This window comes from Patiria miniata, unplaced genomic scaffold (genome assembly GCF_015706575.1).
Source record: "Patiria miniata isolate m_02_andy unplaced genomic scaffold, ASM1570657v1 HiC_scaffold_9, whole genome shotgun sequence".
Taxonomy (NCBI): domain Eukaryota; kingdom Metazoa; phylum Echinodermata; class Asteroidea; order Valvatida; family Asterinidae; genus Patiria; species Patiria miniata.
The window spans coordinates 15,309,999-15,333,967 of record NW_024037076.1 but is presented as its reverse complement, the minus strand read 5'-3'; the positions used below and the strand labels follow the sequence as shown (position 1 = coordinate 15,333,967).

The 23,969-nt window shown below is 39.5% G+C and overlaps 2 protein-coding genes across 2 annotated transcripts; both read left to right on the top strand.

Annotated features, from left to right (window-relative positions):
- The first annotated feature begins 8,091 nt into the window (after positions 1-8,091).
- On the top strand, positions 8,092-11,774 carry LOC119720830. Its single transcript, XM_038190684.1, has 6 exons — positions 8,092-8,357; positions 8,877-8,989; positions 9,319-9,476; positions 9,725-9,857; positions 10,295-10,418; positions 11,689-11,774. The coding sequence occupies exons 1-5, from the start codon at positions 8,219-8,221 to the stop codon at positions 10,382-10,384; spliced, it is 633 nt and encodes a 210-aa protein (XP_038046612.1). The 5' UTR covers positions 8,092-8,218; the 3' UTR covers positions 10,385-10,418; positions 11,689-11,774.
- On the top strand, positions 10,854-22,989 carry LOC119720902 (prokineticin receptor 2-like). Its single transcript, XM_038190769.1, has 3 exons — positions 10,854-10,864; positions 11,689-12,473; positions 22,931-22,989. Exons 1-3 carry the CDS (start codon positions 10,854-10,856, stop codon positions 22,987-22,989), a joined length of 855 nt encoding a protein of 284 aa, XP_038046697.1.
- The last annotated feature ends 980 nt before the right edge of the window (positions 22,990-23,969 follow it).

Sequence of the window (23,969 nt, the reverse complement as noted above, 5' to 3'; positions counted from 1 at the left end):
CTTCAGCAACAGCGCGTTCAGTATAGTCCAGAAAAGCATGAAGACTTTGAAATGAACTTTGCAATAAGATTAACCCCAACAGGATGTTAAATATTTAGTTTTCATACATTTAAGAGAAGTAGAAAGTTGCACAAAAATGTGTTCCTCAGAATAATTCATTGCATGTACCCTTTAATTAAGAAAGAGAGGTGTGCATCTACGGAATGAAAACATCAGATATGATTTAAGCCGAGATAATTCAGAATTTAACATGCAGGAAGTCTAAAAATATGCTTATCAAAACGTGGAACATGTTTGCCCATTATAAATAATGAAAATGAATGCCCGATCAACCCCTTACTGCTGGTTCAGACGAAATTGAATGATCAATACGATACTTTGAAGTTGAGTACAGCGAAAAGACAATAGAATGCTTGAACAGTGAAATCGAATGATTATTTTTCATTGGTAAAATTGTTTGGGAAAACCCATATTTCAACACAATAATTATAATCCAAAGTTTAAATTCCTAATGCTCTATTTGCAAAAAAAAATGTTAAAGGGAAAATACGACATTTGCAAACATCAAACAATAATACCAATTTATTTTGAAATACCTTGCTGGACTGTTCATGAATGACAGTCTACTAAAGCATCCTGTAAAATCATGGCACCTGGTGTACTGTCATTTTCAAGAAAAGTGGTATTTTCGTATCAACTTCTAACACTGGTCTGGCGACCAGTGTTGGAAGCAAACTGGCTTTTTTTTTTAAATACTGGCCCCAATTGACCATATTTAGTTGGTCTGCAAATTTTGTTTGCAATCGACTACAGGAAAATGATTGTTTTTCTTGGTTTTTTATAGCATCTACGAGCCTAAAACGTCAAAAAAGTCAGTGTAACAATATTTGCTATATATTACCAACCCCCCCCCCAAAGAAATCCATCCGATTCTGAAAATTACAGGAAAAGCAAATGATGTATATTCCCTTTAAGCAACTTAAAATATGGACATGTCGTATTTAGGTTCTAAATACACGTCGTTGTTTATGGAAAAATTGAGGCCAGATTTGTTTTCCTTACAAGTGTAAACAGTAACTACATGTATAGGTTTTCCCGGCCAATTTCCTGAATTGTTCATTTACTTCTGAAAATTGGTCATTAATTTTCTTTTGAATTTGAGAGTTGCTCTGAATACGCGTTAATTTTTGCTACCAGAGCATTCGATTCCATTTCAGTGCAATAAATGAAGTAATTGAGCAACACCTTTCGTATATGTTCATTCAGATTCGTTTACAAGACTTCTTTTTCGCTTTTAGAGGTCGATTTCAAACATGGACTATTCTATTTCACTTTAGTTTAATGATCTGTAATGAATCTGCTTTTTGAATGAGAAAAACGTACTTTTTATTGCACATTCACGAAATTGTATTCATGAACTCTGCGCGAAAAGGTATGCTTGCGAAAATGAATGCACAGATAACGTAATTGGCCTTCTGTTTCTCAAAACCGACTGCACAGACAATCATGAAAACGGGTCAAATTCAGAGGAAAATGAATGATCGATTTTCAGAAATAAATGAACAATTCAGGAAATTGGCAGGGAAAACCTATATTATACAAACAAAAATTGTCATGAAAACCAAAAAGGTTAATATCAAAGGCCTCCCCCCCCCTCAAAAAAAAACTTAATAAATAAAATGTAAATACCAGAGTGTGCTTTGATGAAGAAATAATGCCGAGACGTTTTGTTTCGTTTACTTTATGTGTTATTTGTCTTCTTTTTCGTATAAGACTGTTATTCAATTAATATGAAATTGCATTCTTGTAACGCTATTTGTTTTCATATGATATATAAGTATGATAATTCACAAAATATATTTTATGATGATATCAAATCTTAATAATCACCATTGTTAGGGCTATTAAGGTCGTTGCCAATACACGTTGAGTGAAACAGTACGTATGTATTTTAATGAATATTAAGTAACATAATCATACCTATATTTTATTAATTACTTCTAGTGCATGTCACGTAGTACGCTTATATATAATATGTTCTTCATACTTTAAAATTGGGGAGATTTCAGGTTATTATTTTCCAGATCTCACAAAAAATACTTTATCAGTTAGCAAAATTTGATTATAAAAATCGTCATATGAACCGCATATATGACACCATCACCAAAAAAAAACTCATTCTTGAACTTCTTGCATATCAAGTGGGGCGAAACAAACCAAACCAAAAGGTCTCTTAAGAGAGCCTCTCTATTTAGATAAACAACTGTTTTTGTTTTCTCAGATTGCATTATAGTGATTTAAACAAAATCGATGTAAATAAGTTGACATAAATAAAACGTCACCTCATAATCAAAACATTTCCGTTAGTGTATCAAACATTGTGGAATTCTTAGTCCATTGTTATAAATATGTGTACATTTTGAAATGATTTTCTCCAAGTCAACTTCAAAGATCTTTACTTGCACGAACACGTATTTCAATTTGTGCGGTTTTCTTTAAACAAAAACCTTTGGAACGTTAAGGATGTTCAAGTTTAAAGTCAAAATTCCTAAAAGATTGGTGGCCCTACATGTAATTAGCCCATCGTCAAAAGTCTGGCACCCAGCCACACTTGGTGCAAAGTTTTGGGCACGCTCTCATGTGGTGGTCACTCCTACCAGGGCAAGAGGCCCGAGTCTGTTCCACTGCTGCGGGGAGGTTAGTGTGGGTAGCATCACAGAACGGCGGATTCTTGGTGTGCTTGCACATGCAGATGGAGTATACACTCTGAGCTTTCTCTGGAACAATCCACTTGAGAGATTTAAAGCCTGTTCCTTTGTGTGCTCCTGCAAAAACAAAGCAGGGAACATTTAGGCCCACGTGTTCCTGGGAGAAGTGGTGCACCCAACCACGGTGTAATGATTCGACAAAAATACTATAGATTTTCCCGTCCAATTTCGCACTGAGTGCATGCAAAAGTAAAGATAGGTCATTCAATCTCGCACATAGTGCATGAGAAAGTATAAATAGGTCATTCAATTTTGCGGATAGTGCAGCCAAAATGGCCAATTGGCATTCATAATCGCTTTAGGGCAACCAAATTCGCCAATCGGCATACGAATTCGTACATAGTGCAACCAAGTTCGCCCTTGAAACCCCCTCGAGCTAAGTTGGAGCATTCAATTTCGCCATAGGGCATCCAATTATACAATTTGTGCATCCAATTTAGCACATGTAATTTTTTCTATTTGTTTTTTTTATAGCTTTCTCATGTTTATATCTTCTTCCACTTTGTCTATATTAAGTCGCCGAATAAAAATCATATTTATCGGATGGCCCAAAGGCATATAAATTAACAGAGGGACAATTTCCTTACATTTTATCCTGTTAATTCATATGCCTTTTTTATCTTTGTAAAATTTCTTTCATAATGTATATTTTCTTGTGGTCATTTGCACCATCTGTTCAATTATATGCATTGACTAGAGACATAAATCATAGCATGTATACCTTTCTAAAATGTAACCCAATATACACAGTACATTTGGAGGAAAAGGAATGTGTAACATGTTAATTGCGTAATGTCTGCCAATGTTAATTCTCAAGCTGCTGACAATTATATGTGGAAACCAAAAGGTGAAATGCAAAGAATGCATTACCAAAGGAGATGAAAGAAATATACATGTATATACAATTTGCGGCAAGGCGCTGGTGAGGAACTAAATAACTTGCTCAATAAGCAGGCCACTTCTATAATTTACATTTCACCTCCAGGAGACAAAACATATACAACCATCGAAGTCCAGGCATCTGTAAAAAATAATGTAAATTTCCAGTGAAGTTTTATGAATGGTCATTGCAATGCATTGGTGGCACACATATTGCAGGTTGGGAAAAACGCGCAAAGAACATTTGAATATTAGTATTACTGTAACAAGTCATGTGTACAGTGCTAAATTGAGTGCACTTGTTATGAACATGAATACCCTATGGCGAAATTGAATGCTCTATCTTCAGTCACGTGTCCTTCCGTGCTAACTTGAATGCACTATGGCGAATCTGAATGTTGTTTTTACACTTTTGATTGCTCTATGAAGAATCTGAATGCCCATTATGAATTTTTGGCTGCCGTATGGTGATTCTGAATGACTGTTTTTCTTTTTTGATTGCCCTATGGCGATTTTGAATGACTAGTTTGAATTTTTGGTTGCCCTATAGCAAAATTGAATGAACTATTTATACTCTTGCATGCACTAAGTGCGAAATTGGACGGGAAAACCTATAATAACAGCCTTTAATCACATTTAATCTACAAGAAAATGTCTTATAAGCAAAACTAAACGCGCAATTAAAGATGTCAACAGATCTAGTGTTGCAGTTGCTTAGCAATGTTTTGTGGATGTGAGGGAAGTGGCCGGTGGAGGGGTTTACAATTCGTGAACACAGTCAACAATTAGTGGATGTGAGAAGAGGCAGGCGCGGTTCTAGAACCAATATTTTTTTTGGGGGGGGTCTAGCAGGGTGGATGCAGAATTTTTTCAGGGAGGCGTGCTGAAATGTAGACCGGTTATTTTCTCCAGACACTTAGGCCTCCGAAAATCAATAGGTGGTAGGGTGGGGGGGGGGGGGGGGGCTCATGCCATGTTTTCAATGGGGAGTGCCAATAAAATCCTAAAATCATTCACACTATATTAACTACAAATGCACCCTTGTCACAACTATTTCTTTAGGGGAGACCGTTTGCATGTACATCACAATCCTTCTTTTTGCTAATGCAAAATCTTTTTATGGAATTTTTTTAGGGGGGGCTAGACAATTCTTGTACATGTTCATATATTTTTTGATGTGAGCAAGGACGTGAATCGGGGGGGGGGAGGATATATCCCCCCCCACACCCCCCCCCCCCTTACACAGGCATAGAAGTGGGGTACTTCCTTTGTTCTCGTGTACTAAAATTTTGCAATTGTCACACTAATTTCAAAATGCTCTTATTATAACCAGAATTAATTTCCTGGGCTGAAATTCGGACTTAATATCCCTTTTCTTAAACTCTTCTATCTGCGATGGACCAACCTATCTTGGAAATTCATAGTTTTTGAGTAAAATCCGTTTATCTATTTCGTGAAAAACTGGTACCCCCTCAAGTTGGCAAGTCGGTGGGCATTCCTTGTGGGGTACCTAACATTGTTCCGATACCCAGTAAGGCAGTGTTTATACATTCAACCTAGCACACTTTTTTATTTACATTAAGGGCCAATTGAATAATCTCCCCAGAAAAACAATTTTTCTGAGTAACAAAGATATGCCAATTTTAAGATTATGCTGTAACTTTCCGCTATTACATACATTAACTCAGAAAATCGGAAAATATCCAGTATAAAAGCTTTAAATGCACCATTTTGTGGTTAGGTTATGTGGGTTAAGCATGGACCATGGTCCGTGGGTTGAGAGACGTACAATGTAAGCATGCAAGATTGCACATAAAATACAAGATTGTACCATGAAACAGTGCACCCTACACTGCACCCTACTGTCATGTGTTGGGCAACATAACATGGAGAACACGGCCTCATTTTGTTAGAATCATCATAATATTGTGAAATGTAAAATACATGAAGTCCTGTATACATGTGTATCCATGGATTTCTTCTTATCAAGGGTCATGATAGGCTACCCTAGTTAGGTCAATAGACCAATCAAAAAAAATCAACACAATCAAGGGCATAATACATGTACGTATGTAATTACACTAAAAATGGAAATACGAAGTGTTTACATATGACTCTCACAGATCTGACATCAGATACGCAGAGTTTAAACTCTTTTGTACCCAAAGAGTGAGATTAGATAGAGACAACAAGATTTAGATCGACAATCAATTGAATTTTACAAAGAAAAAGTCTGAAAAAACAATCATTCAACAAAACTTGAATTGTTTTTCAAATGACTGAGTTTCACTCTAAATGGTTTTACCCATTATTGCATCAGGCAGATGGAACTACTTTTCACTCAAAATAGTGTGAATGTTCACTCTTTGGGAATAACAGAAGAGGTGATTTTTTGTGGGACTTGCAAAGTAAAAACAAAAAATGGAACATTAATGTAATGAAATGTGAATCGCACCATCACACCACGGTTGCGTCTTACTCAATCCACACGTGCACCACTTCATCTTCTTGCCTGGTTCAAGATCTCGCACATTGGCCGGGCCATACTGTAGAAACCAAAAAGGAAAAAACAAAATAACTCAAGGGAAATTCGAAAACAGAAATTGTTCAAACAAAAACTATCACGCTGTACTTTTACACTGATTATGTGGCTTGTACACGTAATATAAAAAAATAATGTCTTTGTTGCCAAGCTTCATTATATTCAGTTTTGACAAATTTAAATACTGGTACTTTACCCTAAACATGTACATGATATAAATCTTGCTATTTAAATATTACCAATAGGCCTCAAGTGGATAAATGGCAGTCGACTATCTGGTTCTCTGACTTGACAATATTTGACATGCATGCATAAAAAAATCTTTTGTTCTCGGAAACAGATAATCAACGAAATGGTTCTTGGACTTAATTTCCCTTTAGGAAATTATCTAGGCTAAAGCCATAGATCACTAAGAAAAAGTACAAAAATCTGTATAAACATAAAAGGAAAATAAAAAAAAAACAATTGTATTATCTCCAAAGCGTGGGAGTCCCAACATTTCCCCAATTGCGCTTCATGTACCTCTGTAGTCTGGAGGAAGTCCAGTAATTGAGACAAATCCATGGGGCTATTACTACCACCCCAGGTTCCCTTCACTGAATAAACTACAGTATTTTCACCAATTCATCTCAATAGCCCGAGCCCAATGTCTATACTAGGGTCCAAGTTGAATGCAGACATGGTGTTTCAAAATAATCAATACAATCCAACCATTTTGCCAACCAAAACATCGGATTTCACCGTCAAAACAGGTACGCCACCTGAGATACAAGTAGAGGTCGATGACTGAGATCAGGGTACTAAGGTTTACTTATGATGTGGATGAAAAGTGAAATTTACTATGTAGGCCAAGTAAAAAAAAACATGTTTAGCGTCCTGCCTTTTTGAAAAAAAGAAGGAGGCCCTTTTATCCCCTCCAAAATGGTTGCCCGACTGGGCTATTTTTCAAGATGGCCGCCAGCTTTTTTTTTATAAATTGGCCGTCACTTGGACTTGAAATGACATGTACCAGCTTTATATGGGCTAGATGCAACAGACAAAGAGGCCAAGTTGATGTCACTGTTGAATATTTATCTTTTTTTTCAGTAAAAAAATAGCCAAAAAAAAGGAGGCGGCCTCCAAAAAAGAAGCGGGCAGGGACGATAAACATGTTACTTTTTTTATTTGGCCTCAATACCAAGGTCTCCTTTAATAGCCCATGTTGTCGTCGCTGTGATATCATTCAAATTTGAAGATTGTAATTTATCTTTGATATAACTCACGTCATGAATGGTGCACGCGTGTGTATCTATAACACTGTATAAAGGCCTCTATGTTCCCGAGTCAAGGTACTCTACTTGACCTAATGTCGCTCCCCATATATCTTATGTCATGTCATGACAACGCGCGTTCTTGCATGTTGCCTGGCTTCACGTATGCAGGCGACTGTTTCCTGAAAATGGACGTCTGTGGTCAATGTACTCGATGTCTGAAAACACACGGTGGTGAGTAAAATCTCAGAATTTTCCACAAAACTTCTGTCTGATGGTCCCAATGTCATTGTTCCTAACTTTTCAAGAGTTAGGCCTATGGATCAACCAGGGTAACTTATTGGGTGGATTTGTGTTTCAGAAAGTGGATCAATTTGGATTTTCAAAGCCTATAGCCCACACACCATCCGAAAAATGATAGTGTCTTCTGTAGAATTCTAAAAGTTGGCTACCAAGGCTACGGAGACTTCAGAATTAAACGTTAGATTTGACTTTTCATACAGATTAGTAAACCTTAGTACCTCCATCTTAGTCATCGATCTCTACTTTTGTATAGAGTGGTATATCTAGTAATTTTGCGGCCATTTTGAGGGTGGAATCTGATGTTTTTGTTGGCAAATGGTTGGGTTGTTGATTGAAACGCTATCATGGACTGCATTCAACTTTGACCCTACTATCGCCACACCATGTCCGAATGTTAAAAGGCAATACGATACGTTGGGTCCAATTTACCTTTTTCATCATGTGAATGCCCAGTGGGCCGGGACAGATGTCACCACATGGCAGCGCTCCTCCTATGGATTCAAAAGAATGTTTCAAGAACTGATCTTGAGTGCAAGTGGTCCCGCCCCAAACCCTGCAAATCCCCAGAAACCCCAATGAAGAGACTTTCACAGCTGACTCCAAGTACAAGTACAGGTAATTTAGGAGTACAGGGATTCTTTGTGTGTGGAGTGTCATGGCCGAGCTGTCTAGTACACCCGACTCATGTTCTGGTGGCTGAGTCATCAGAATGTGGGTTCGAATCCCGGCCAGGCCAGCTGTGAAGTTTGTGTCCTTGAGCAAGACCCTTTACCCTAAGTTGTTCATCTTCGCCCATGTGTATAAATGGGAACCTGCAAGGGCCAAGATGGCATGGTGTTTGATTAATCCCTTAGCGCTCAGTAGCAGCTTGAGGTTGTATGCTCCCCAGGGAGTTGAGAAAGTTTCAGGAAGGATTAAGTGTGCCCAATGATCAGGGTTTTAAAATGCGCCTATTGTAAGCGCTGTGATTTATTAAAGCGACTTTAAATGTTGATTGTACCACAAACCTGTGCCTGCCAACACAAAACGTTACACACCGTTTCCCCAACCCCCTGATGATGTGGCATTAAACTCTGTTGTAGAGATAGTGGATGAAATTTCTTACAAGTAATTTTAAATTTTTTGATTTTTCAGCTGGAATAAAAAGACTTGTGGAAGAGGAGGATAGGGAGTGGCTATTACAGAGAGTTTTCTTGCTAGGAAGATTTACTGGGATTGGGTGGATCCTTTCCAAAGAACCTGAAGTGGTAAGATTGTGGTCAATAATTAACCTCATTATTTTCACTGGTAGTTTTAAAAGTAAAAGAGTATTTAAACAAAAATTAAATATTGTAATCATGCACAATGACCAAATAGAGTGCATGCACTAAAATAAAGACAATTTTAAAATGTTGTTCGATTTAGGTATAATGCTTCCCTAACTGTGTGAAATCAATGGCAGCATTGTTCAAACTATCACCTTTGCCGCATGTCAGTATATTTTCTTCAGGGTTGGTTTGTGGGTTCTCCACCCAATCAACACCGCATTCTGGACTTAAATTTTCACTAACAGACTTTTATGCAACTTTTTCAATAGGTCAAACAAGTAAAAAGCTATGCTTTTATAACAAGCACACCTGAATTTGAACATGCCCCGGACAAAGTAGAGAATGTAGTAGAACACATGGCTGTTTCTGAAGAGGATGTCAAGGTGATTGAAAGGACTACTGTTGGTCAACGTCATAATGCTTTGTGGTAAGCATTTTATAGTTGTTGTTTCACTTTTCAAACAGATTTTTCATTAGTAAACAAATTAAATGCTACTTTTACTGAGGACAATACAGTTTTGTATTCCTATGTAAAGTAAAATGACTATTTACTTTATAAATCTGGATTGCAAGCACAAGAGATCTGAAGTGCAGTTTTTAAGAGTGATGTCTTTGGGCATGCAAGTAAAAAAAACCAGACATATTTCATTGTTATTTTTATTTCTTGATGTGTAGGTTTGCGTATAAACAAAATCGACTGACATCCAGCAACTTTGGTGCAGTTCTTGGTGCTGTGAGGAGAAACTCCACTCCACCATCCTTGTTAAAGACACTCAGAGGCGAATATGGGTCTGCAGGACGATCTTCAGTGAGTAACTGATACTGTTTTATGTACACACTATTTGTTTTTATTAAGTTGGTATTTCAGCAAAATAAAAGAATACATGTATATACAGTGATGGTTATTATTGACTGGGTTGGTGGCTGGCCGCAGTTAATGAAAATTCACCTTTGGCTTAGTCCATAAACAGCGGCTAGCCCTTCAGCAGCGTAGCCAGGACTTTTTTGGTAAGGGGGCACAGGTGGGGGGTGGGGGGCTAGCTTTCAGTGGGAGGGCCAGCAGGGGAAAATCATGACATTAGCTCTGATTTAAGCCTCCCCCTTTTTTCACAGTTAATTACACTTTTTTGGGAAGAAACACTGTTAGGATTTTTGGCTACGCCGCTGTAGCCCTTAACCCAGTCATCTGACAGTTTAGAACGATTCCTCACACTGTTATTCTATAATTACTTCTGTTGATTACAGGCTATTCAGTGGGGAGTGAATCATGAGGACATAGCTTTGGAGAAGTATTCAGCACTCAGCGGATGTGATGTTCAGCTATGTGTGCTATGACTTTTACGCTCAAAGTCATAGCACACTCCCTGCGGTACGTTATATCCAAGAAGGAGTGTGCCATAACTTTTTATATATACTCAACACATGATCGTTCTAGGCCAATGAAAATACGGTATTCAAGACATAGGTATAGCAAAACACTTTATTGACTACCAGTTCGGACTATACAATGTAAACACACCAAATGCTGTCGTCCGGTCAGATGATAAATTTAAAATATTTTTATCAATAATTGCTTGAATCTCAAGATATTCTAGGGATTATCCAAAACTTGTCTGTCCAAGTGGTCATGCTAACTAAAATTGTATTACGTATGAGTTTTAAAATACTCTCTTAATTGCATTAATTCAAGTTTCCGCCATCTTCAATCGAGCCAAGAACTCGTCCGGCTAAGTCAATACCCCTGGGGCATCCACCCGGTACCCGCTTGCGAAGTGGGGCACTGGTGATTGACACCGGCGCAGACATGAGTATAATGTGATGGCTAATCGAACGCTCTCGTTTAATGTTTATTTACACGTGCAAGCTACTCGAACGTTGCTGAGACTCGCAGCGAAAAGCGATGCGGCACTGTGTCCTGCTGCGCTAGGTCGGTGGTCACTTTGCTGCAGGTTGTATAGGTTCGAGTCCTCACAATTTTGATTCATTGAATCATTGATTCCCCCTGCCCCCCCCCCCCCAAAAAAAAATGTATCTAATCAAATCCTACTGATGGATGAAATAAGTTGACCCTTTTCTTCTGATTCAGAGCCCGGAAGAATTGTTTAAAGGGAAGTTAATTCCGGGAAACATTCGTCACCGATTGACACATGCGAGTTATGGGCAGTGACTGTATGGTCACAGAATTGCGTTCTGGATCATTTGCATGTCAAAATTGTGGGCATAATTAGTTGAGGAAGTCGGATGAATTTACAATGAGCTAGCAGTTTGTCAAATTTTGCCTAAGGGTCCGGGTACAGACTGAAGCACTTCGTTGCCATGCCAGATCCGAAAACATGATCATTTCAAAATATTACGCTCAATAGGATAATAAGCAAATAAATGAAAGAATAAGTGATGATCGTATTGGAAATGGGTTAACATTTATGAGGAGGATTGGACCTAGTAATTCACAGTGAGCGTCACGTGATACACGTCGAAAAATCTCAAAATTCGATTCAGGGAAAAGAGGAGGCAAGTTACCCTGCCAGGGTCCACGTTTGTCTCGAGGTTGAAAGCTTAAATTAATAGCCAAATTGTTGTTTTTGAGCACATTACAGTGGTTATATTGATTATTTTTGTTTTCATTTTAATTGACTTAGATACATCGTCATCACGTATCCACTGAAGCCAAGGATGACCAGAGGCACCACATCTATCCTATTGGTCATCATCTGGCTAGTCTCCACCACAGTCACGGTTCCGGTTGCCGTCCACAGCGAATTGTACACGGTGCGGCTACTCGACGGCACGGTCATCGTTCAGTGCGCCGAGAACTGGAAGAACGGCTACGCTATGAAGGCGTACACTCTGCTAATGGTGTGTGCGGAATTTCTGGTTCCGCTGGTCGCTATGTGCGTGGCGTACTACCTGATTGCCAAGACGCTGTGGTTCCGGGAGATTCCCGGTGGTCATAACACGGAGGAGCAGGAACAAGTGGCTGAGAACTCCAAACGGAGGACGATCCGTATGCTTATCATTGTGGTGGCGCTGTTTGCACTCTGCTGGGCCCCCTACCATGGATTCGCCATCACCCGTGACGTAGTCATCCCCGCGTCGATGTCAGAGAACTTTGCGCTTTACCACACTCTCTTCTACGTCGTGGAGGCATTGGCTATGAGCAACAGCATATTCAACACACTTGTGTACATTGTCTTCAACGCCAACTTCCGCAAGTGCGTCATGCAGATGAAGTTTCCGCGTACGTTCCACCACGTGATGCGCCATAGCAGCATGAAGACACGGTCTTCATGGCCTACCTCTAATTTCCGCATGGGGACCTATCAGCGATCCACGGGGCCTGACAAGTCCTTCGGGATGTCCAGTCCCTCTCGCTCACCCGTGACGAGGCGTCCGGTCCAGGCAAAATGCGTAGAAAACGATTTGCTATGTTAAAAAATTCCAAAAAGTCCCACGTATTGTTTTTATGCAAATTGGTGCCGCCATTACCGAAAAATCTATTTTTAATTATATCTCAGCCAATATTGCAGATAACTGAACGAACTAGATGTCTAAGCCCATGTTTTCAAGGTCAGAAATCACAATAAAACTATTTTGGAAGTCACCACATGTGTTTGTGGCATAGGAATATGCAAATTAGTGCCGCAAATACCGGAAAGTCATGTTTTTGGCATATCTCGGCCAATATAGCACATAACTACACCAGTAAGGTGTCTAAACCCATGTTTTGAGGGTCAAGTATCATTAGAGGATCATTCACGAAGTAACTATGCGTGTCTTAGGCATGAAAATATGTAAATTATAAGGTGTCGGTTTATCAGATATTTGATTTTTAGCCAATATCTCGGCCAATATTGCACATAACTGCACAAGTAAGGTGTCTAAACCCATGTTTTGAGGGTCAGGTATCATTAGAAGACCATTCACGAAGTAACTATATGTGTCCTTGGCAGGTAAATTTGTAAATTCTAAAGTGTCGATTTATCGGAAATTTGATTTTTAGCCAAAAAAAAAAGTATTTCGGCCAATTTTGCAGCTACTGTTGACAGAAGGGTTTTTGATAAGCAACAATGATCAAAGTTTATTTTAAGCCATCATATTTAAAATAAACTGTACTATTGGCTGAAATTGAATATAATATTGGCTGAAAATCAATTTTTTGATAAACCGGCAAATTAGAATTTACATATTTTCATGCCGAAAGACACACATAGTTACTTCGTAAATGGTCTTCTAATGATACCTGACCCTCAAAACATGGGTTTAGACACCTTACTTGTGTAGTTAAGTGCAATATATTGGCCGAGATATTGGCTAAAAATCAAATATCTGATAAACCGACACTTAATATTTTTCATATTTTCATGCCAAAGACACACATAGTTACTTCGTGAATGGTCTTCTAATGATACTTGACCATCAAAACATGGGTTTAGACACCTTACTGGTGTAATTATGTGCTATATTGGCCGAGATATGCCAAAAACATGATGTTCCGGTATTAGCGGCACTAATTTGCATATTCCTATGCCACAGACACATGTGGTGACTTCCAAAATAGTTTTATTGTGATCTCTGACCTTGAAAACATGGGTTTAGACACCTAGTTCGTTCAGTTATCTGCAATATTGGCTGAGATATAGTTAAAAATAGATTTTTCGGTAATGGCGGCACTTATTTGCATAAAAACAATACGTGGGACATTTTTTGAATTTTTCAACATAGCAAATCGTTTTCTACGCATTTTTTCTGACCTAGACACGTCGATTAGAAATTGATTTCCGAGGGTGCACGATACCCCCCTTTTCCGACTAAACTATAGGTTTTGCCCTTCACCGACGCGTAAAGACTGTATACTCAGTGTGTTACCTCCCGAGTGAAAGTTGGAAAAAATATCACTCGGTGGGACTCGAACCCACGACCTCGTGCTTTCTAGTGCAGACGTCTTACCACTGATGTACATAGAATCTGATGTACATAGCAGCGGGTACCGCGTTATCGTATCATTCATCGCAGGTCGTATTAGCATTATGATTGGCGCCATGCTTAAATGTGGGTCAAAACTTCGAAAAAGCCGTCTGTGGAAGCATAATAATCATCAGACATTATGCTCCCTGAATTTGTCCCAACAACCCAATGAATGCGATAAGCTGGAATACACTTCTGATTCTAATGTACATATAAAGCAAATACTTCACATTCTAGCATTGCTGCAAGACATGGCTGAGCATTGATTTGTGTCATCTAGGTGGGAAAACTATGGTAATGTAACACAGAGGAGCATTAGACAGGCTGTTAGATTGCGAGAGTGTGTTCTTAGCAAGTACGACAATGGGAAACTATTGAGTAATAATACAAATACAAGTGATAATACAAATACTAATGAACACCGATTATGCGCATACATCCAACTAAAAACAGAAACATTAAGAAACAAGAAAACAAACTAAAAACGGTACATAATTTTACATTCTGACAAGAAAGAGAAATTATGCCGTGGTGATTTAGATAACAGTTGTGTGTTCAGAGAGTCGTTTTCAATGAGCTGGGAGATGTGCTAGAACGGATGTTAATGGGAGACTCTATTCCTCAGACGTGGGACAGCTGCACGGAAAGAGATCTGTCCCCAGGAGTGGTAAGATCTCGGTATATCTAGGGGAAAAAATGGTTAGCAGACTGAGCGCCTTAATAATCTAAACTATATGCGAGACGTTTAAGCCCATAGGATAGGAGAGTACTACGTAGCGTATCACGGACCTATCCATACTAGAGGCAAAGTTGTACATGTTTCAGAGTCGCGCCAATCGAACCCAAAGCATTCAAATTATGACTACAGTGGTCCCAAATAGTCGATAGTGCCAGACATTGCACTGAGTATCATCATCGTATTTTGAATTCAACTCGCTCTGTATTTCGTTCCAATCGACAACAACTTGAATTTTATCTAGCTTTTTCAAGCGTCGAGCTTTTCATGTTCACTGTTCAATTTCTAAGTATAATATTGATTCGGTGCGATTCTGTAGCGTAATTCTGAAATGAGAGTCATTTATGAGAGTCCAGCACCATGTCGGGATTGGCTCCAATGATTCAAGTTCTTCTCCTTGTACCGAGATATGAATCAAGGTAACTGTTTTTATAAGTCAAGAAGAGGAGCTTGCGACAAGTCTGTCATGTCCTTAGCTGCCGGACTCAAAAGGGAAATCCTTAGTTCCAGTTCGAATATCAGAACCAAATGTGCACATAGCACGAGTCTCATTTTTGTTGAGTGATTCAAAGATGCTTTACTCTTGAAGACATCTTCCAGATAACTCTTTTTGAATGTGTCATGTATGCTTGGGTGTGTGTGTCTGTGTACAGTGATATCAATCTAGCACATGTGGGTAATTGTAATGAACATTGCAAAAGTAAACAGGTGGAGTTAAGACCAACGTTTTGGCGAGGTAAAATATTGATGTTTATAGTTTGGAGTCGGTGCAAAATGGACTAAAAAGTACCACGCATTTGTTGCGTCCGTAAAATATTGTATTTTGAAAGAACACATTCGGATGACGTTCCTACAGGGTTTGGAGGTGGCGCCTACAAATATTCTTCGCTGTAAAATACCCGTTGTCAAATCTACCACAGTCTTGCAACGGTGGAAACATTTGCAAAATACTGTGGGGGAAACTTGTCGCCGTCCCCCACTCCGATGTTCTCCCAATTAGATATTACTTCTTAGAGTTTAACCAATGGTAATTAAGATCCGAAAAAAATAACAACTTTTTTTTTCTTCTATCCCTGGGTAATTATAGTATACAGATGCTGGAGGTACTTTGATTCAGACAACATCCTCGTCTGGTAAATAACAAAACAATACAGCAAAGGTCAAATGTCAAACTGGGATGGTAGAAGTCGTCGTATTTAGAGGTAAAATAAAATTGAGTGGGATATCCAGTGTGTGATAAAGTGTCGATGGAGAGTTAAGATAGACGTCAGTTGGAGAAATGTCTGGTGAAACATTAGTGCGTTACACTTTGCATCCGAAGCATATTCAAAAGAATGGCATGTGTAATAAATAATGTGTTTAAAAAGGGCACTTGTATGTAAAAGGGAAAAATTTATCATAAAAAGCTAAAAACAAATTGTAAGTTTGAGAGACAGCAATGTTGTCAGTTGGTTGGTTGGTTGGCTGTCAGTTGGTTGGTTGGTTGATGTGATGTTTTGTTTCCTTGATAAGGATGCCTCAGTCTTTTTGTGCTGTTATTTGCTGTGCTTGTCATCATCATTGCACCTCTGTGACGAGTGTGGCTTTAGAAGGTAAGCGCGAGAATAGGAGACATGCATGAACAGTTGATCGTGTGAATGCAAAATACATATCGGACCAGAATTGTACGTGCACGTGGTGAACTGTGAGGAATGGATCAGCATTTGAGGTATCAGTTCAAAAGTGTTTGGGAACATACAGTTTATCCGCATGGGGTTATTCGCTATACAGGGTGAGTAAAAAAAAACGAAATTCAAATGTCGGAACTATTGTTTCATTGAATTTATGCATGTAGCACTTTCAAAATCTAGGACATTAAAGCCCAATTCAAAAGCTTTCTTTTAGTTAGGAATCATTCAAATCACTCATGTACTTTGTAAGTTACAGAATTTTAAACACAACCACCGTTTTAAAGTTTTGACCACGGATCACAAAAAAAGTGTGCGTTCTTTCAGAAAAACGAAAACAATTTACACACATCCCTATGTGATTTGTTTTTGTTTTGCTGAAAGAACACTGAACTGTTTTTGTGAACCGTGGACAGAACCTTAAAACGGTGGTTGTGTTTAAAATTCCGTAACTTGAAAAGTACATGAGAAATTCGAATGATTCTTGTACTTTAAACATGGGCTTTCATATCCTTGATTTTGAAAGTGCTACATGCAGAACTTCACTAAAACAATGGTCCCAACATTTGGGTTTCGGTTTTTTTGACTCACCCTATACTTCCCCCGGAAAGATCTGCTGACGTTTTTGAATGAATCGATAGGGTTGAGTGATGGATGATATACGGTCTTGAAATAAAAGAAAAACGAATGTCAAAGAATGCTCAGAGGAAACGGGACAAGAGAAAGAATTTATATATATTTCGTTTTGAACTCTCATTTTGGGACCAAACACCGTGCAGGTATAAGCTTTTCAAGTATACTTTTAATACGAAAATATCCTTCGGAATAACAGTATGGGACGCGATCAGTAATACATAATGGGGTTCAATGTTTAATGAATCTATTATCGGAACAACTGTAACCTTGAAATCAAAAGTACTATTGCAGTTAGTTATAGCTGTAACTGTTGTTTAAAACAGTCGTCCGTATATGTATAGCTAATGATGTCTAAATTTTTTCACATTTCACATATTTTATTGATGCTATGGTACGATTTTCTAGAAAAAACGTATAATATAATTAAATATTCCATATACGCATGTATTTTTTCTGGTATACAAAAATAAGATTCCTTAAAAAAGTCCATTATGTCACTGTAGCTCGCAATCCTGGGGAAATATGCAGAGACGTACACGACGAACAAATTTTCATTCATAAAGGTGGGATGAAACCCACATAGTGTAGGGAAACTCAAGAAATGAAAAAAATAAATAAAGGATTACTCTAGAAAGTGCGTTTAGCAATTAAACACAATCCTCCTTTCACTTTGTAAACATGTAAAGAAACTAAAGACTATGTGTCCAATTTCTAAACATCGATATTCATGTAATGCTAAATATTTATATCAATCAACACTCTGTTTAGTATTTAAACTTGTTTACAAAATAATGGTAAAAGAAAGTGTTTACAAAATGTTTACTTGCTTACCACAGTTTTTGCAGTGAACATAGTTCACCTTAATGTATGAAGCTCGTTTGACTACGTACATAATGTGGAGAAGACCTTTTGTAACCGAATAGAACAAGTATTATTTTTTGGTTATCTTCAAGGGCATCTCAAATACTAGCAGAGAGCGTCCGAATTTGATAACCATCGGGAAAAGATGTTTTACAATAAAAAATATAATACAAAAACGACTGAGCTTCTTGGTTAAACAACGGTAACTGGAGCGGTTAAATGCTGTATATTTGCAGGTGATTAGAACAGATAAACCAAAACCAGACATTTGCTGGAAATTCTTACTTGTGAGAAAATTGTTGGTCGAAACTCGAGCCTCCGAACGATCTTATCTCCATCGCGTTATTATGGCAACGGATGCACACCCGCAAAAAAAACCTTGAATAAAATCGTTACATTTCTGTGCATTTGAAAAACTTATAATGTTAAGCCCCCAACGGCTGATATTAAGTCCAGTCCAAGCTAGTAGCGTTAGTTTACGATTGCGATTAAAAGACACCGGGAAAGAAGACCTCCACTGCAAGAAACGAGTTAAATCATTGCAGTGTTTAACCTACCGTCAACTGTGGTAGATTTGACAGGTTGTTCTCATCTAATTTAGCAATGGGCTGGAAGCAGCTTCGTATGGGATCTTTAATGCCAGATCTGAGCCACAGTGGATTGATATGTCAATTCTAGAGTAGTTCTCTAACCGGCTTTTTAAGTTTTCACTTTGGTTATGATCGTCGATTTAACTTTCAGAGATTCGTTTCTTAACATGGATTATGGGGGGGGGGGGTATTTAGTAAGGTACGTGTTCGTTCTTGCCATCATTTTAATGTTCCCCCTCTAATATCAGTCCAGTCCTTAGAAAAACTGTAGGTCTAATTTCGGTGTATCTTTTTAATGTTCCTTTCAGGTGTATCTTTTTAATGTTCCTTTTGTATTTCTAATTTTATATTTGTTTGTGTGCACTTCATCGTATTTTCTTTTGTAATTAGGTGTAGTTAATCCCTTGTACCCCTTTTTATCCTTAATGTACCCAGCATATAATCTGTAATAGGACCAATCACCTGTTTTTCTTTGGTATATTCGTTTTTTGTTTTGAAACAAATAATCAATCAAATTGACTGAGGGGTTATAGGTCTACGGACTACAGTATTTTCTTTTGCTCTTGTTGCCCCTAGCCCATCTTGGTGATAAATATTTTCTCTTTATGTTTTCCTGGTTATTGATGTATAGGCCTATGTATTGTAGTCTTTGTCTATTGCATATTTGTATCCTTTATTTGGCTGAATAAATAATAATAAATGTCTGAAACATGACAAGCCAAATATTTTCCCCTTGTACTTGTTTGCACCTGAACACTAATCTGTAACCTAGTGACAATTTTTTTTCAATTCGTTTCTTTGAATATGATTTAGAGCCTCCTAGTGTGCTATCAAAGTTTCCCCGTATAGCGGGACAACTTTGCAAGATATCCGAATTTAATGAAATTGATATTATTTACAAAACTTGTACAATTATAACAGTTATGATATTTATAACCATGGAAGAATAGCAATATAATTGTTTAGGAAATGACTTTCATGGAATTAATTTTATTATAGTAATAATTATTATCAGTAATACCGGTAGTAGGTCTATACAGGGTAAGGCTTCTGCCCGTTACCAAGGGTAATAATTAAGGTGACCCCAGTTTATGATATGTTTTCTGTAAGATGTTCTGCTCGAGAGTAAATTTTCTGTCACGGACCTAATACAACTCCCATAAAGTCAATATGTTATAGTCTCCTTCGAGACGCTATTGTGGATAGCCTCACTCCGGCGTCGTGTGCCGTTTGTTCCACAAAAGTGCGCCCTCACACGATATATTTTGAACAGCTTGCATTGGCAAGTGTAACAATTCCTTCGATTCAAGTGTTTTTCCATAGCCTATCCAAACATGTTGATTAGTGTGATGACGTCAGCTGATAACAATTGACCAACCAACAGCTTTGGCCACTTGGTACTTGGTACCAAACATTCTTTTGGTCGGTATATATCCAATTAAAACACTTTTTAAAACACAGTGCAAACGTTAGAGGGCGTTGTACTTACTTTTGGGGCAAATTTCATTTTTTTATCCTGTTTTTGTTCCAAAGTTTGTATTTTCTACCACAATGAGCCCTATAAAGTACTTATGGTTGTGGGGTTTTTTTGCATTTCTTTATGCACAAAATGTTAACGAGGTACCCCAGAACAAAGACAATAGTGCAGACTGCAGAGAAGTGAACTTTAAAAGCAGTATGCGCAAATGGAGGCCATTTTGGAGTTGGTCACGAGACTATGAACTGTAGTCTAATGTGGAAACCTTGTGTGGATACTTGGTTCCACGAGAGAAAACATGGTTTTCACCAACGAAAATCACTTATTTTCATGTGCTTACACACAATAACCAAGCTTTAACATTACTGTAGTTTTAAATTGCTTGCCATGCTAACCAAGGACATTCTCCGGAATTTGAGTACCAATATAATGAATTAGGGCAGTTTGGGATACTGCACGTATTAACAGTCAGACAGCGCGAGGCCCTTGGCTATTTATATACATGGCGCGCGACGCACATATCGCCCTCTATAGTCAGACCAAGCCTGGGTATCGTGGGGAAAGACACTGACTGTAAGAGAGACTTCAAAACTGTTTGACTAAACCTAACTTGGACTTACGTAAGTAATTCATGAATTATTGTTAAAATATTACACCGTTACAAGTTTGGAGAAGTCACCAATTTTCATGCCGATCGGCAAAAGCGTTTCGGAGCTATTACAAGACGTTTGTGCTCCTTCACGGTCCTAATAGGGTTCATCACGACTGTAATAATTGACCAAAACCTCATTGGGCTGGGCTTCAGAATCGGTCTATGCCTTTGATGATAAAGGCATGATATTTTGCATAGTTTTAGCTTATTCATGTTATACAATACTAAGATGTTCAGCTAAAGGGCCTAATTCGCAGCTTTGCCTTGTAAAAAAAAACTTACCCGTCATTTTCTCAAATTGCCAGCTTCAGCTGTTTAGGTGCCTTTGATATGGTCAATTAAGTCCACTGTAGCGAGAGGAGACCTGGTTAATCAGCGATGCACCACACAACATGGTTTAAAACCCTACATTTGTAGAAAAAGTCCTTTGACAAAAGTGACCACCTTCCCAATATGGACGCCAAAGACATTATGTCTTACTGTCTAGGTCAAAATGTATAAAATAAAGCTCTTGGAGAAGCCCAAGCCCAGAGTGCTTAATAATAATATAGTGCTTATATGGCGCTTTATACCAAAGGTCTCAAAGCGCTTCACAATTATTACCCCTGTTCATCAGGCCATGAGACCAGTTTCTGCAGCAGCTGTGACAGGATATACTTTTGCCCGCGCTCTCTTGACCCTAGACCCGCGGCCAAAACCGCCTACAGCCGGGACCGCGAGTTTATTAAAACTCCAGATAAACTCTGATGAGTGGCTCCTCAATAGTTCGTGGTTGTCTTTGACCGAGACTGGTCGTGCGACAGTCTACTAAACATGCGCTTTACGAAGCAGTCGTGGAACTGTCGCACGGGTGAAATACGCACGCGCGAACATCTCCTAGCTAGCTACACATTAGTCTAGTTCCCAGACCAAAACAATTGTGACTATTTCTGATGAATCCATCATTTGCATGTGCAAGAATGTTGAACACGTATGCAAATGAGGAGTGGTCTGGTGCCTGCATGTGCGTTACATTGAAATTCAATAACGATGTTGTGCATCAAGTATACTTTCAGATCGTACGAGGGGCGAGCTCTGCTGCGTCATGTACTATTTCGATTCTGACGACGGTTACTTGGATTTACTAAAACTTGGCGTGGTCTCCATTTCGGCTTCACCAGCTAACATTGCTATTTGGATCCCTAACTTTGAAGTTTCTCCGAAGATTTTATGATCGCGAGGTGCATACTGCAACGGATAAATTCGGCAACTGAATATGTATGAGGTATACTAAAACAAGTATTACATGGTTTATTTCGGGGGGATAGTCGATATTAGCTCCCCTCAGTATTGAAAGTTGACAAACTAGGATGTCAACTTCCAATACCTGGGGGAGCTAATATCGACTGTCCACCCTCAAATCATTTCATATTGTATACTGACTCACTGGTAGTGTTGCGCATGTCTACGTGTGGATTGTGAACGTTCAATCAACAAAACGGTACTGGCACCGGAGTCCAAATTTCATGTGACACTGGAAAATTGATTCGGACCAGCGAGCCGGTCCTCATCAACCGTTTGAAACCGGCCACGTGACGGGCTCTCGACCAATAGGAATGGGTGAACTGTCAGGTATTTGAATTATTTTTGAAAGCATCTTGATGTTTGTAACAGCTCGTCAATTGAAGGGAGTGAAACAAATGCCACGCCTCTGACGGAGAGGGTAGCTCTCCCCTATGTTGCACAAGGGACAGGGAACCCCCCCCCCCCTCCCGGACGAAAATTTGTTGTTGTATTTTTAGAGAGGAAAGAAACGGATGACAGCATAGCAGCACCTCAAATCCGGAAGTTGTTATAGCCAATCCTGCTTTAAAGATAAAATGTTTACGACTGAAAAACAAATAGACCACCTATTATTTAATACTGTGGCGCAATAGCAGTTTGGTGTTAGCCAGGGGCTATCGTAGCTATAAAATAGCTATTTGCCGCGTGGGTATAAAAGCGCGAGCGCGCGCTCAGTGCGGCAGTTCCTCAGTTCCTCAGTTCCTGAGCAGTTCCAGCCCCGTACGGCCGTACCCGAGTTAGACACGGGTGACCAGTAGTGCGTCGCAGTTGCTGAGCGTGTTTATTCAGTCCCTCGCCCGTGCAGATTAGTGGTAGTAGGCAGCTGTGTCCGTAAGTGAGGTTCTTACTGGGATAAGTAGCGGGGGCTTGTTCGGTCAGTTGAAGAGGGGAGGAACTCCGTCCACCGGAATAAGTAGCGAGGCCGTAGTGGTGAGTGGACGTTAACCTAGTGGGGATGATTTATATCTGTACAGGGAACTTGCTGACCAACACCTGTCAAGGCCTAGAGATGATTTGCAGTCTGCCTGAGTAGATTATAATAAAGGAATGTTCACCTAAAGAGAAGAGTCCTGTGTTTGATTTAGAGGTACCCCGTTTTCCTTCCCCTGCCCTGTTCCCCTGCTGCGCCTGGCGGTAGACTGCCCCAAAATGGGCCTGCTCCCTTGGCCTTCTCAGAATTGACCGCTCGCTGACGTCGGCCGAGGACGACTCGGGGTGGCTGTCGGCACGACCGCCACAACTGGTGTCAGAAGTGGGATAGGCGTCGTAGGTAGAACAACTAGTACTTAGACATGAATCAGCACTCGATGGAAGGAAGGGGACTGCTGCCGATGGATGACGTGATGGTAGGTGCCGAAGGAGAATCCGCGGAACTTCAGAGCTACAGGGAGGAAACACGTCGGTTGGGAGATTTGGTATTGCAGCTACAGGCGGAGGTGCGTGAGCTGAGAGTTGCGGGAACTGAGGAACATAGGCGGCAGAACTGGACAGTACCAGAATTTCAGGATACGCCGAACACTTCGATGTTTACACATTTCAGCGGACGAGAGGAACATTCGCCGTTCAATCCATTCACTCCGAAACCTACACCCAAGCCTCGGACTAAATTCAGCAGAACACCTGTTGCACCAGCAAACACTCCGGTGACCACGAGATCAATAATTGAGGGTACACTCAGCGCCGAGTCCAGCGACTGCACGCCGGCTACGGTTGAGGAGAAAAAGACATGCACACCGTCATCAGTGAGTGTGGATCAACCAGCTGAAGGTGCCAAAGAAGAGTTGGGGGAAGGCAAGGCTGCGCCTGCCGTTAAGGTGCGCCAGGAGGTGAAGACGAAGCGGCCGAACATCACACCAGACCGGTTTAACGGGAAAACTCCATGGCGTGATTTCCTGCAACACTTCGAGGCGTGGATACTAGCGAACGATTGGTCAGACGGACAGGCGAAGATTTTTCTGGCAGCAAGTTTGCAAGGGATTGCAGTCAAGGTGCTAGGGAGTCAACAGGCTGGAG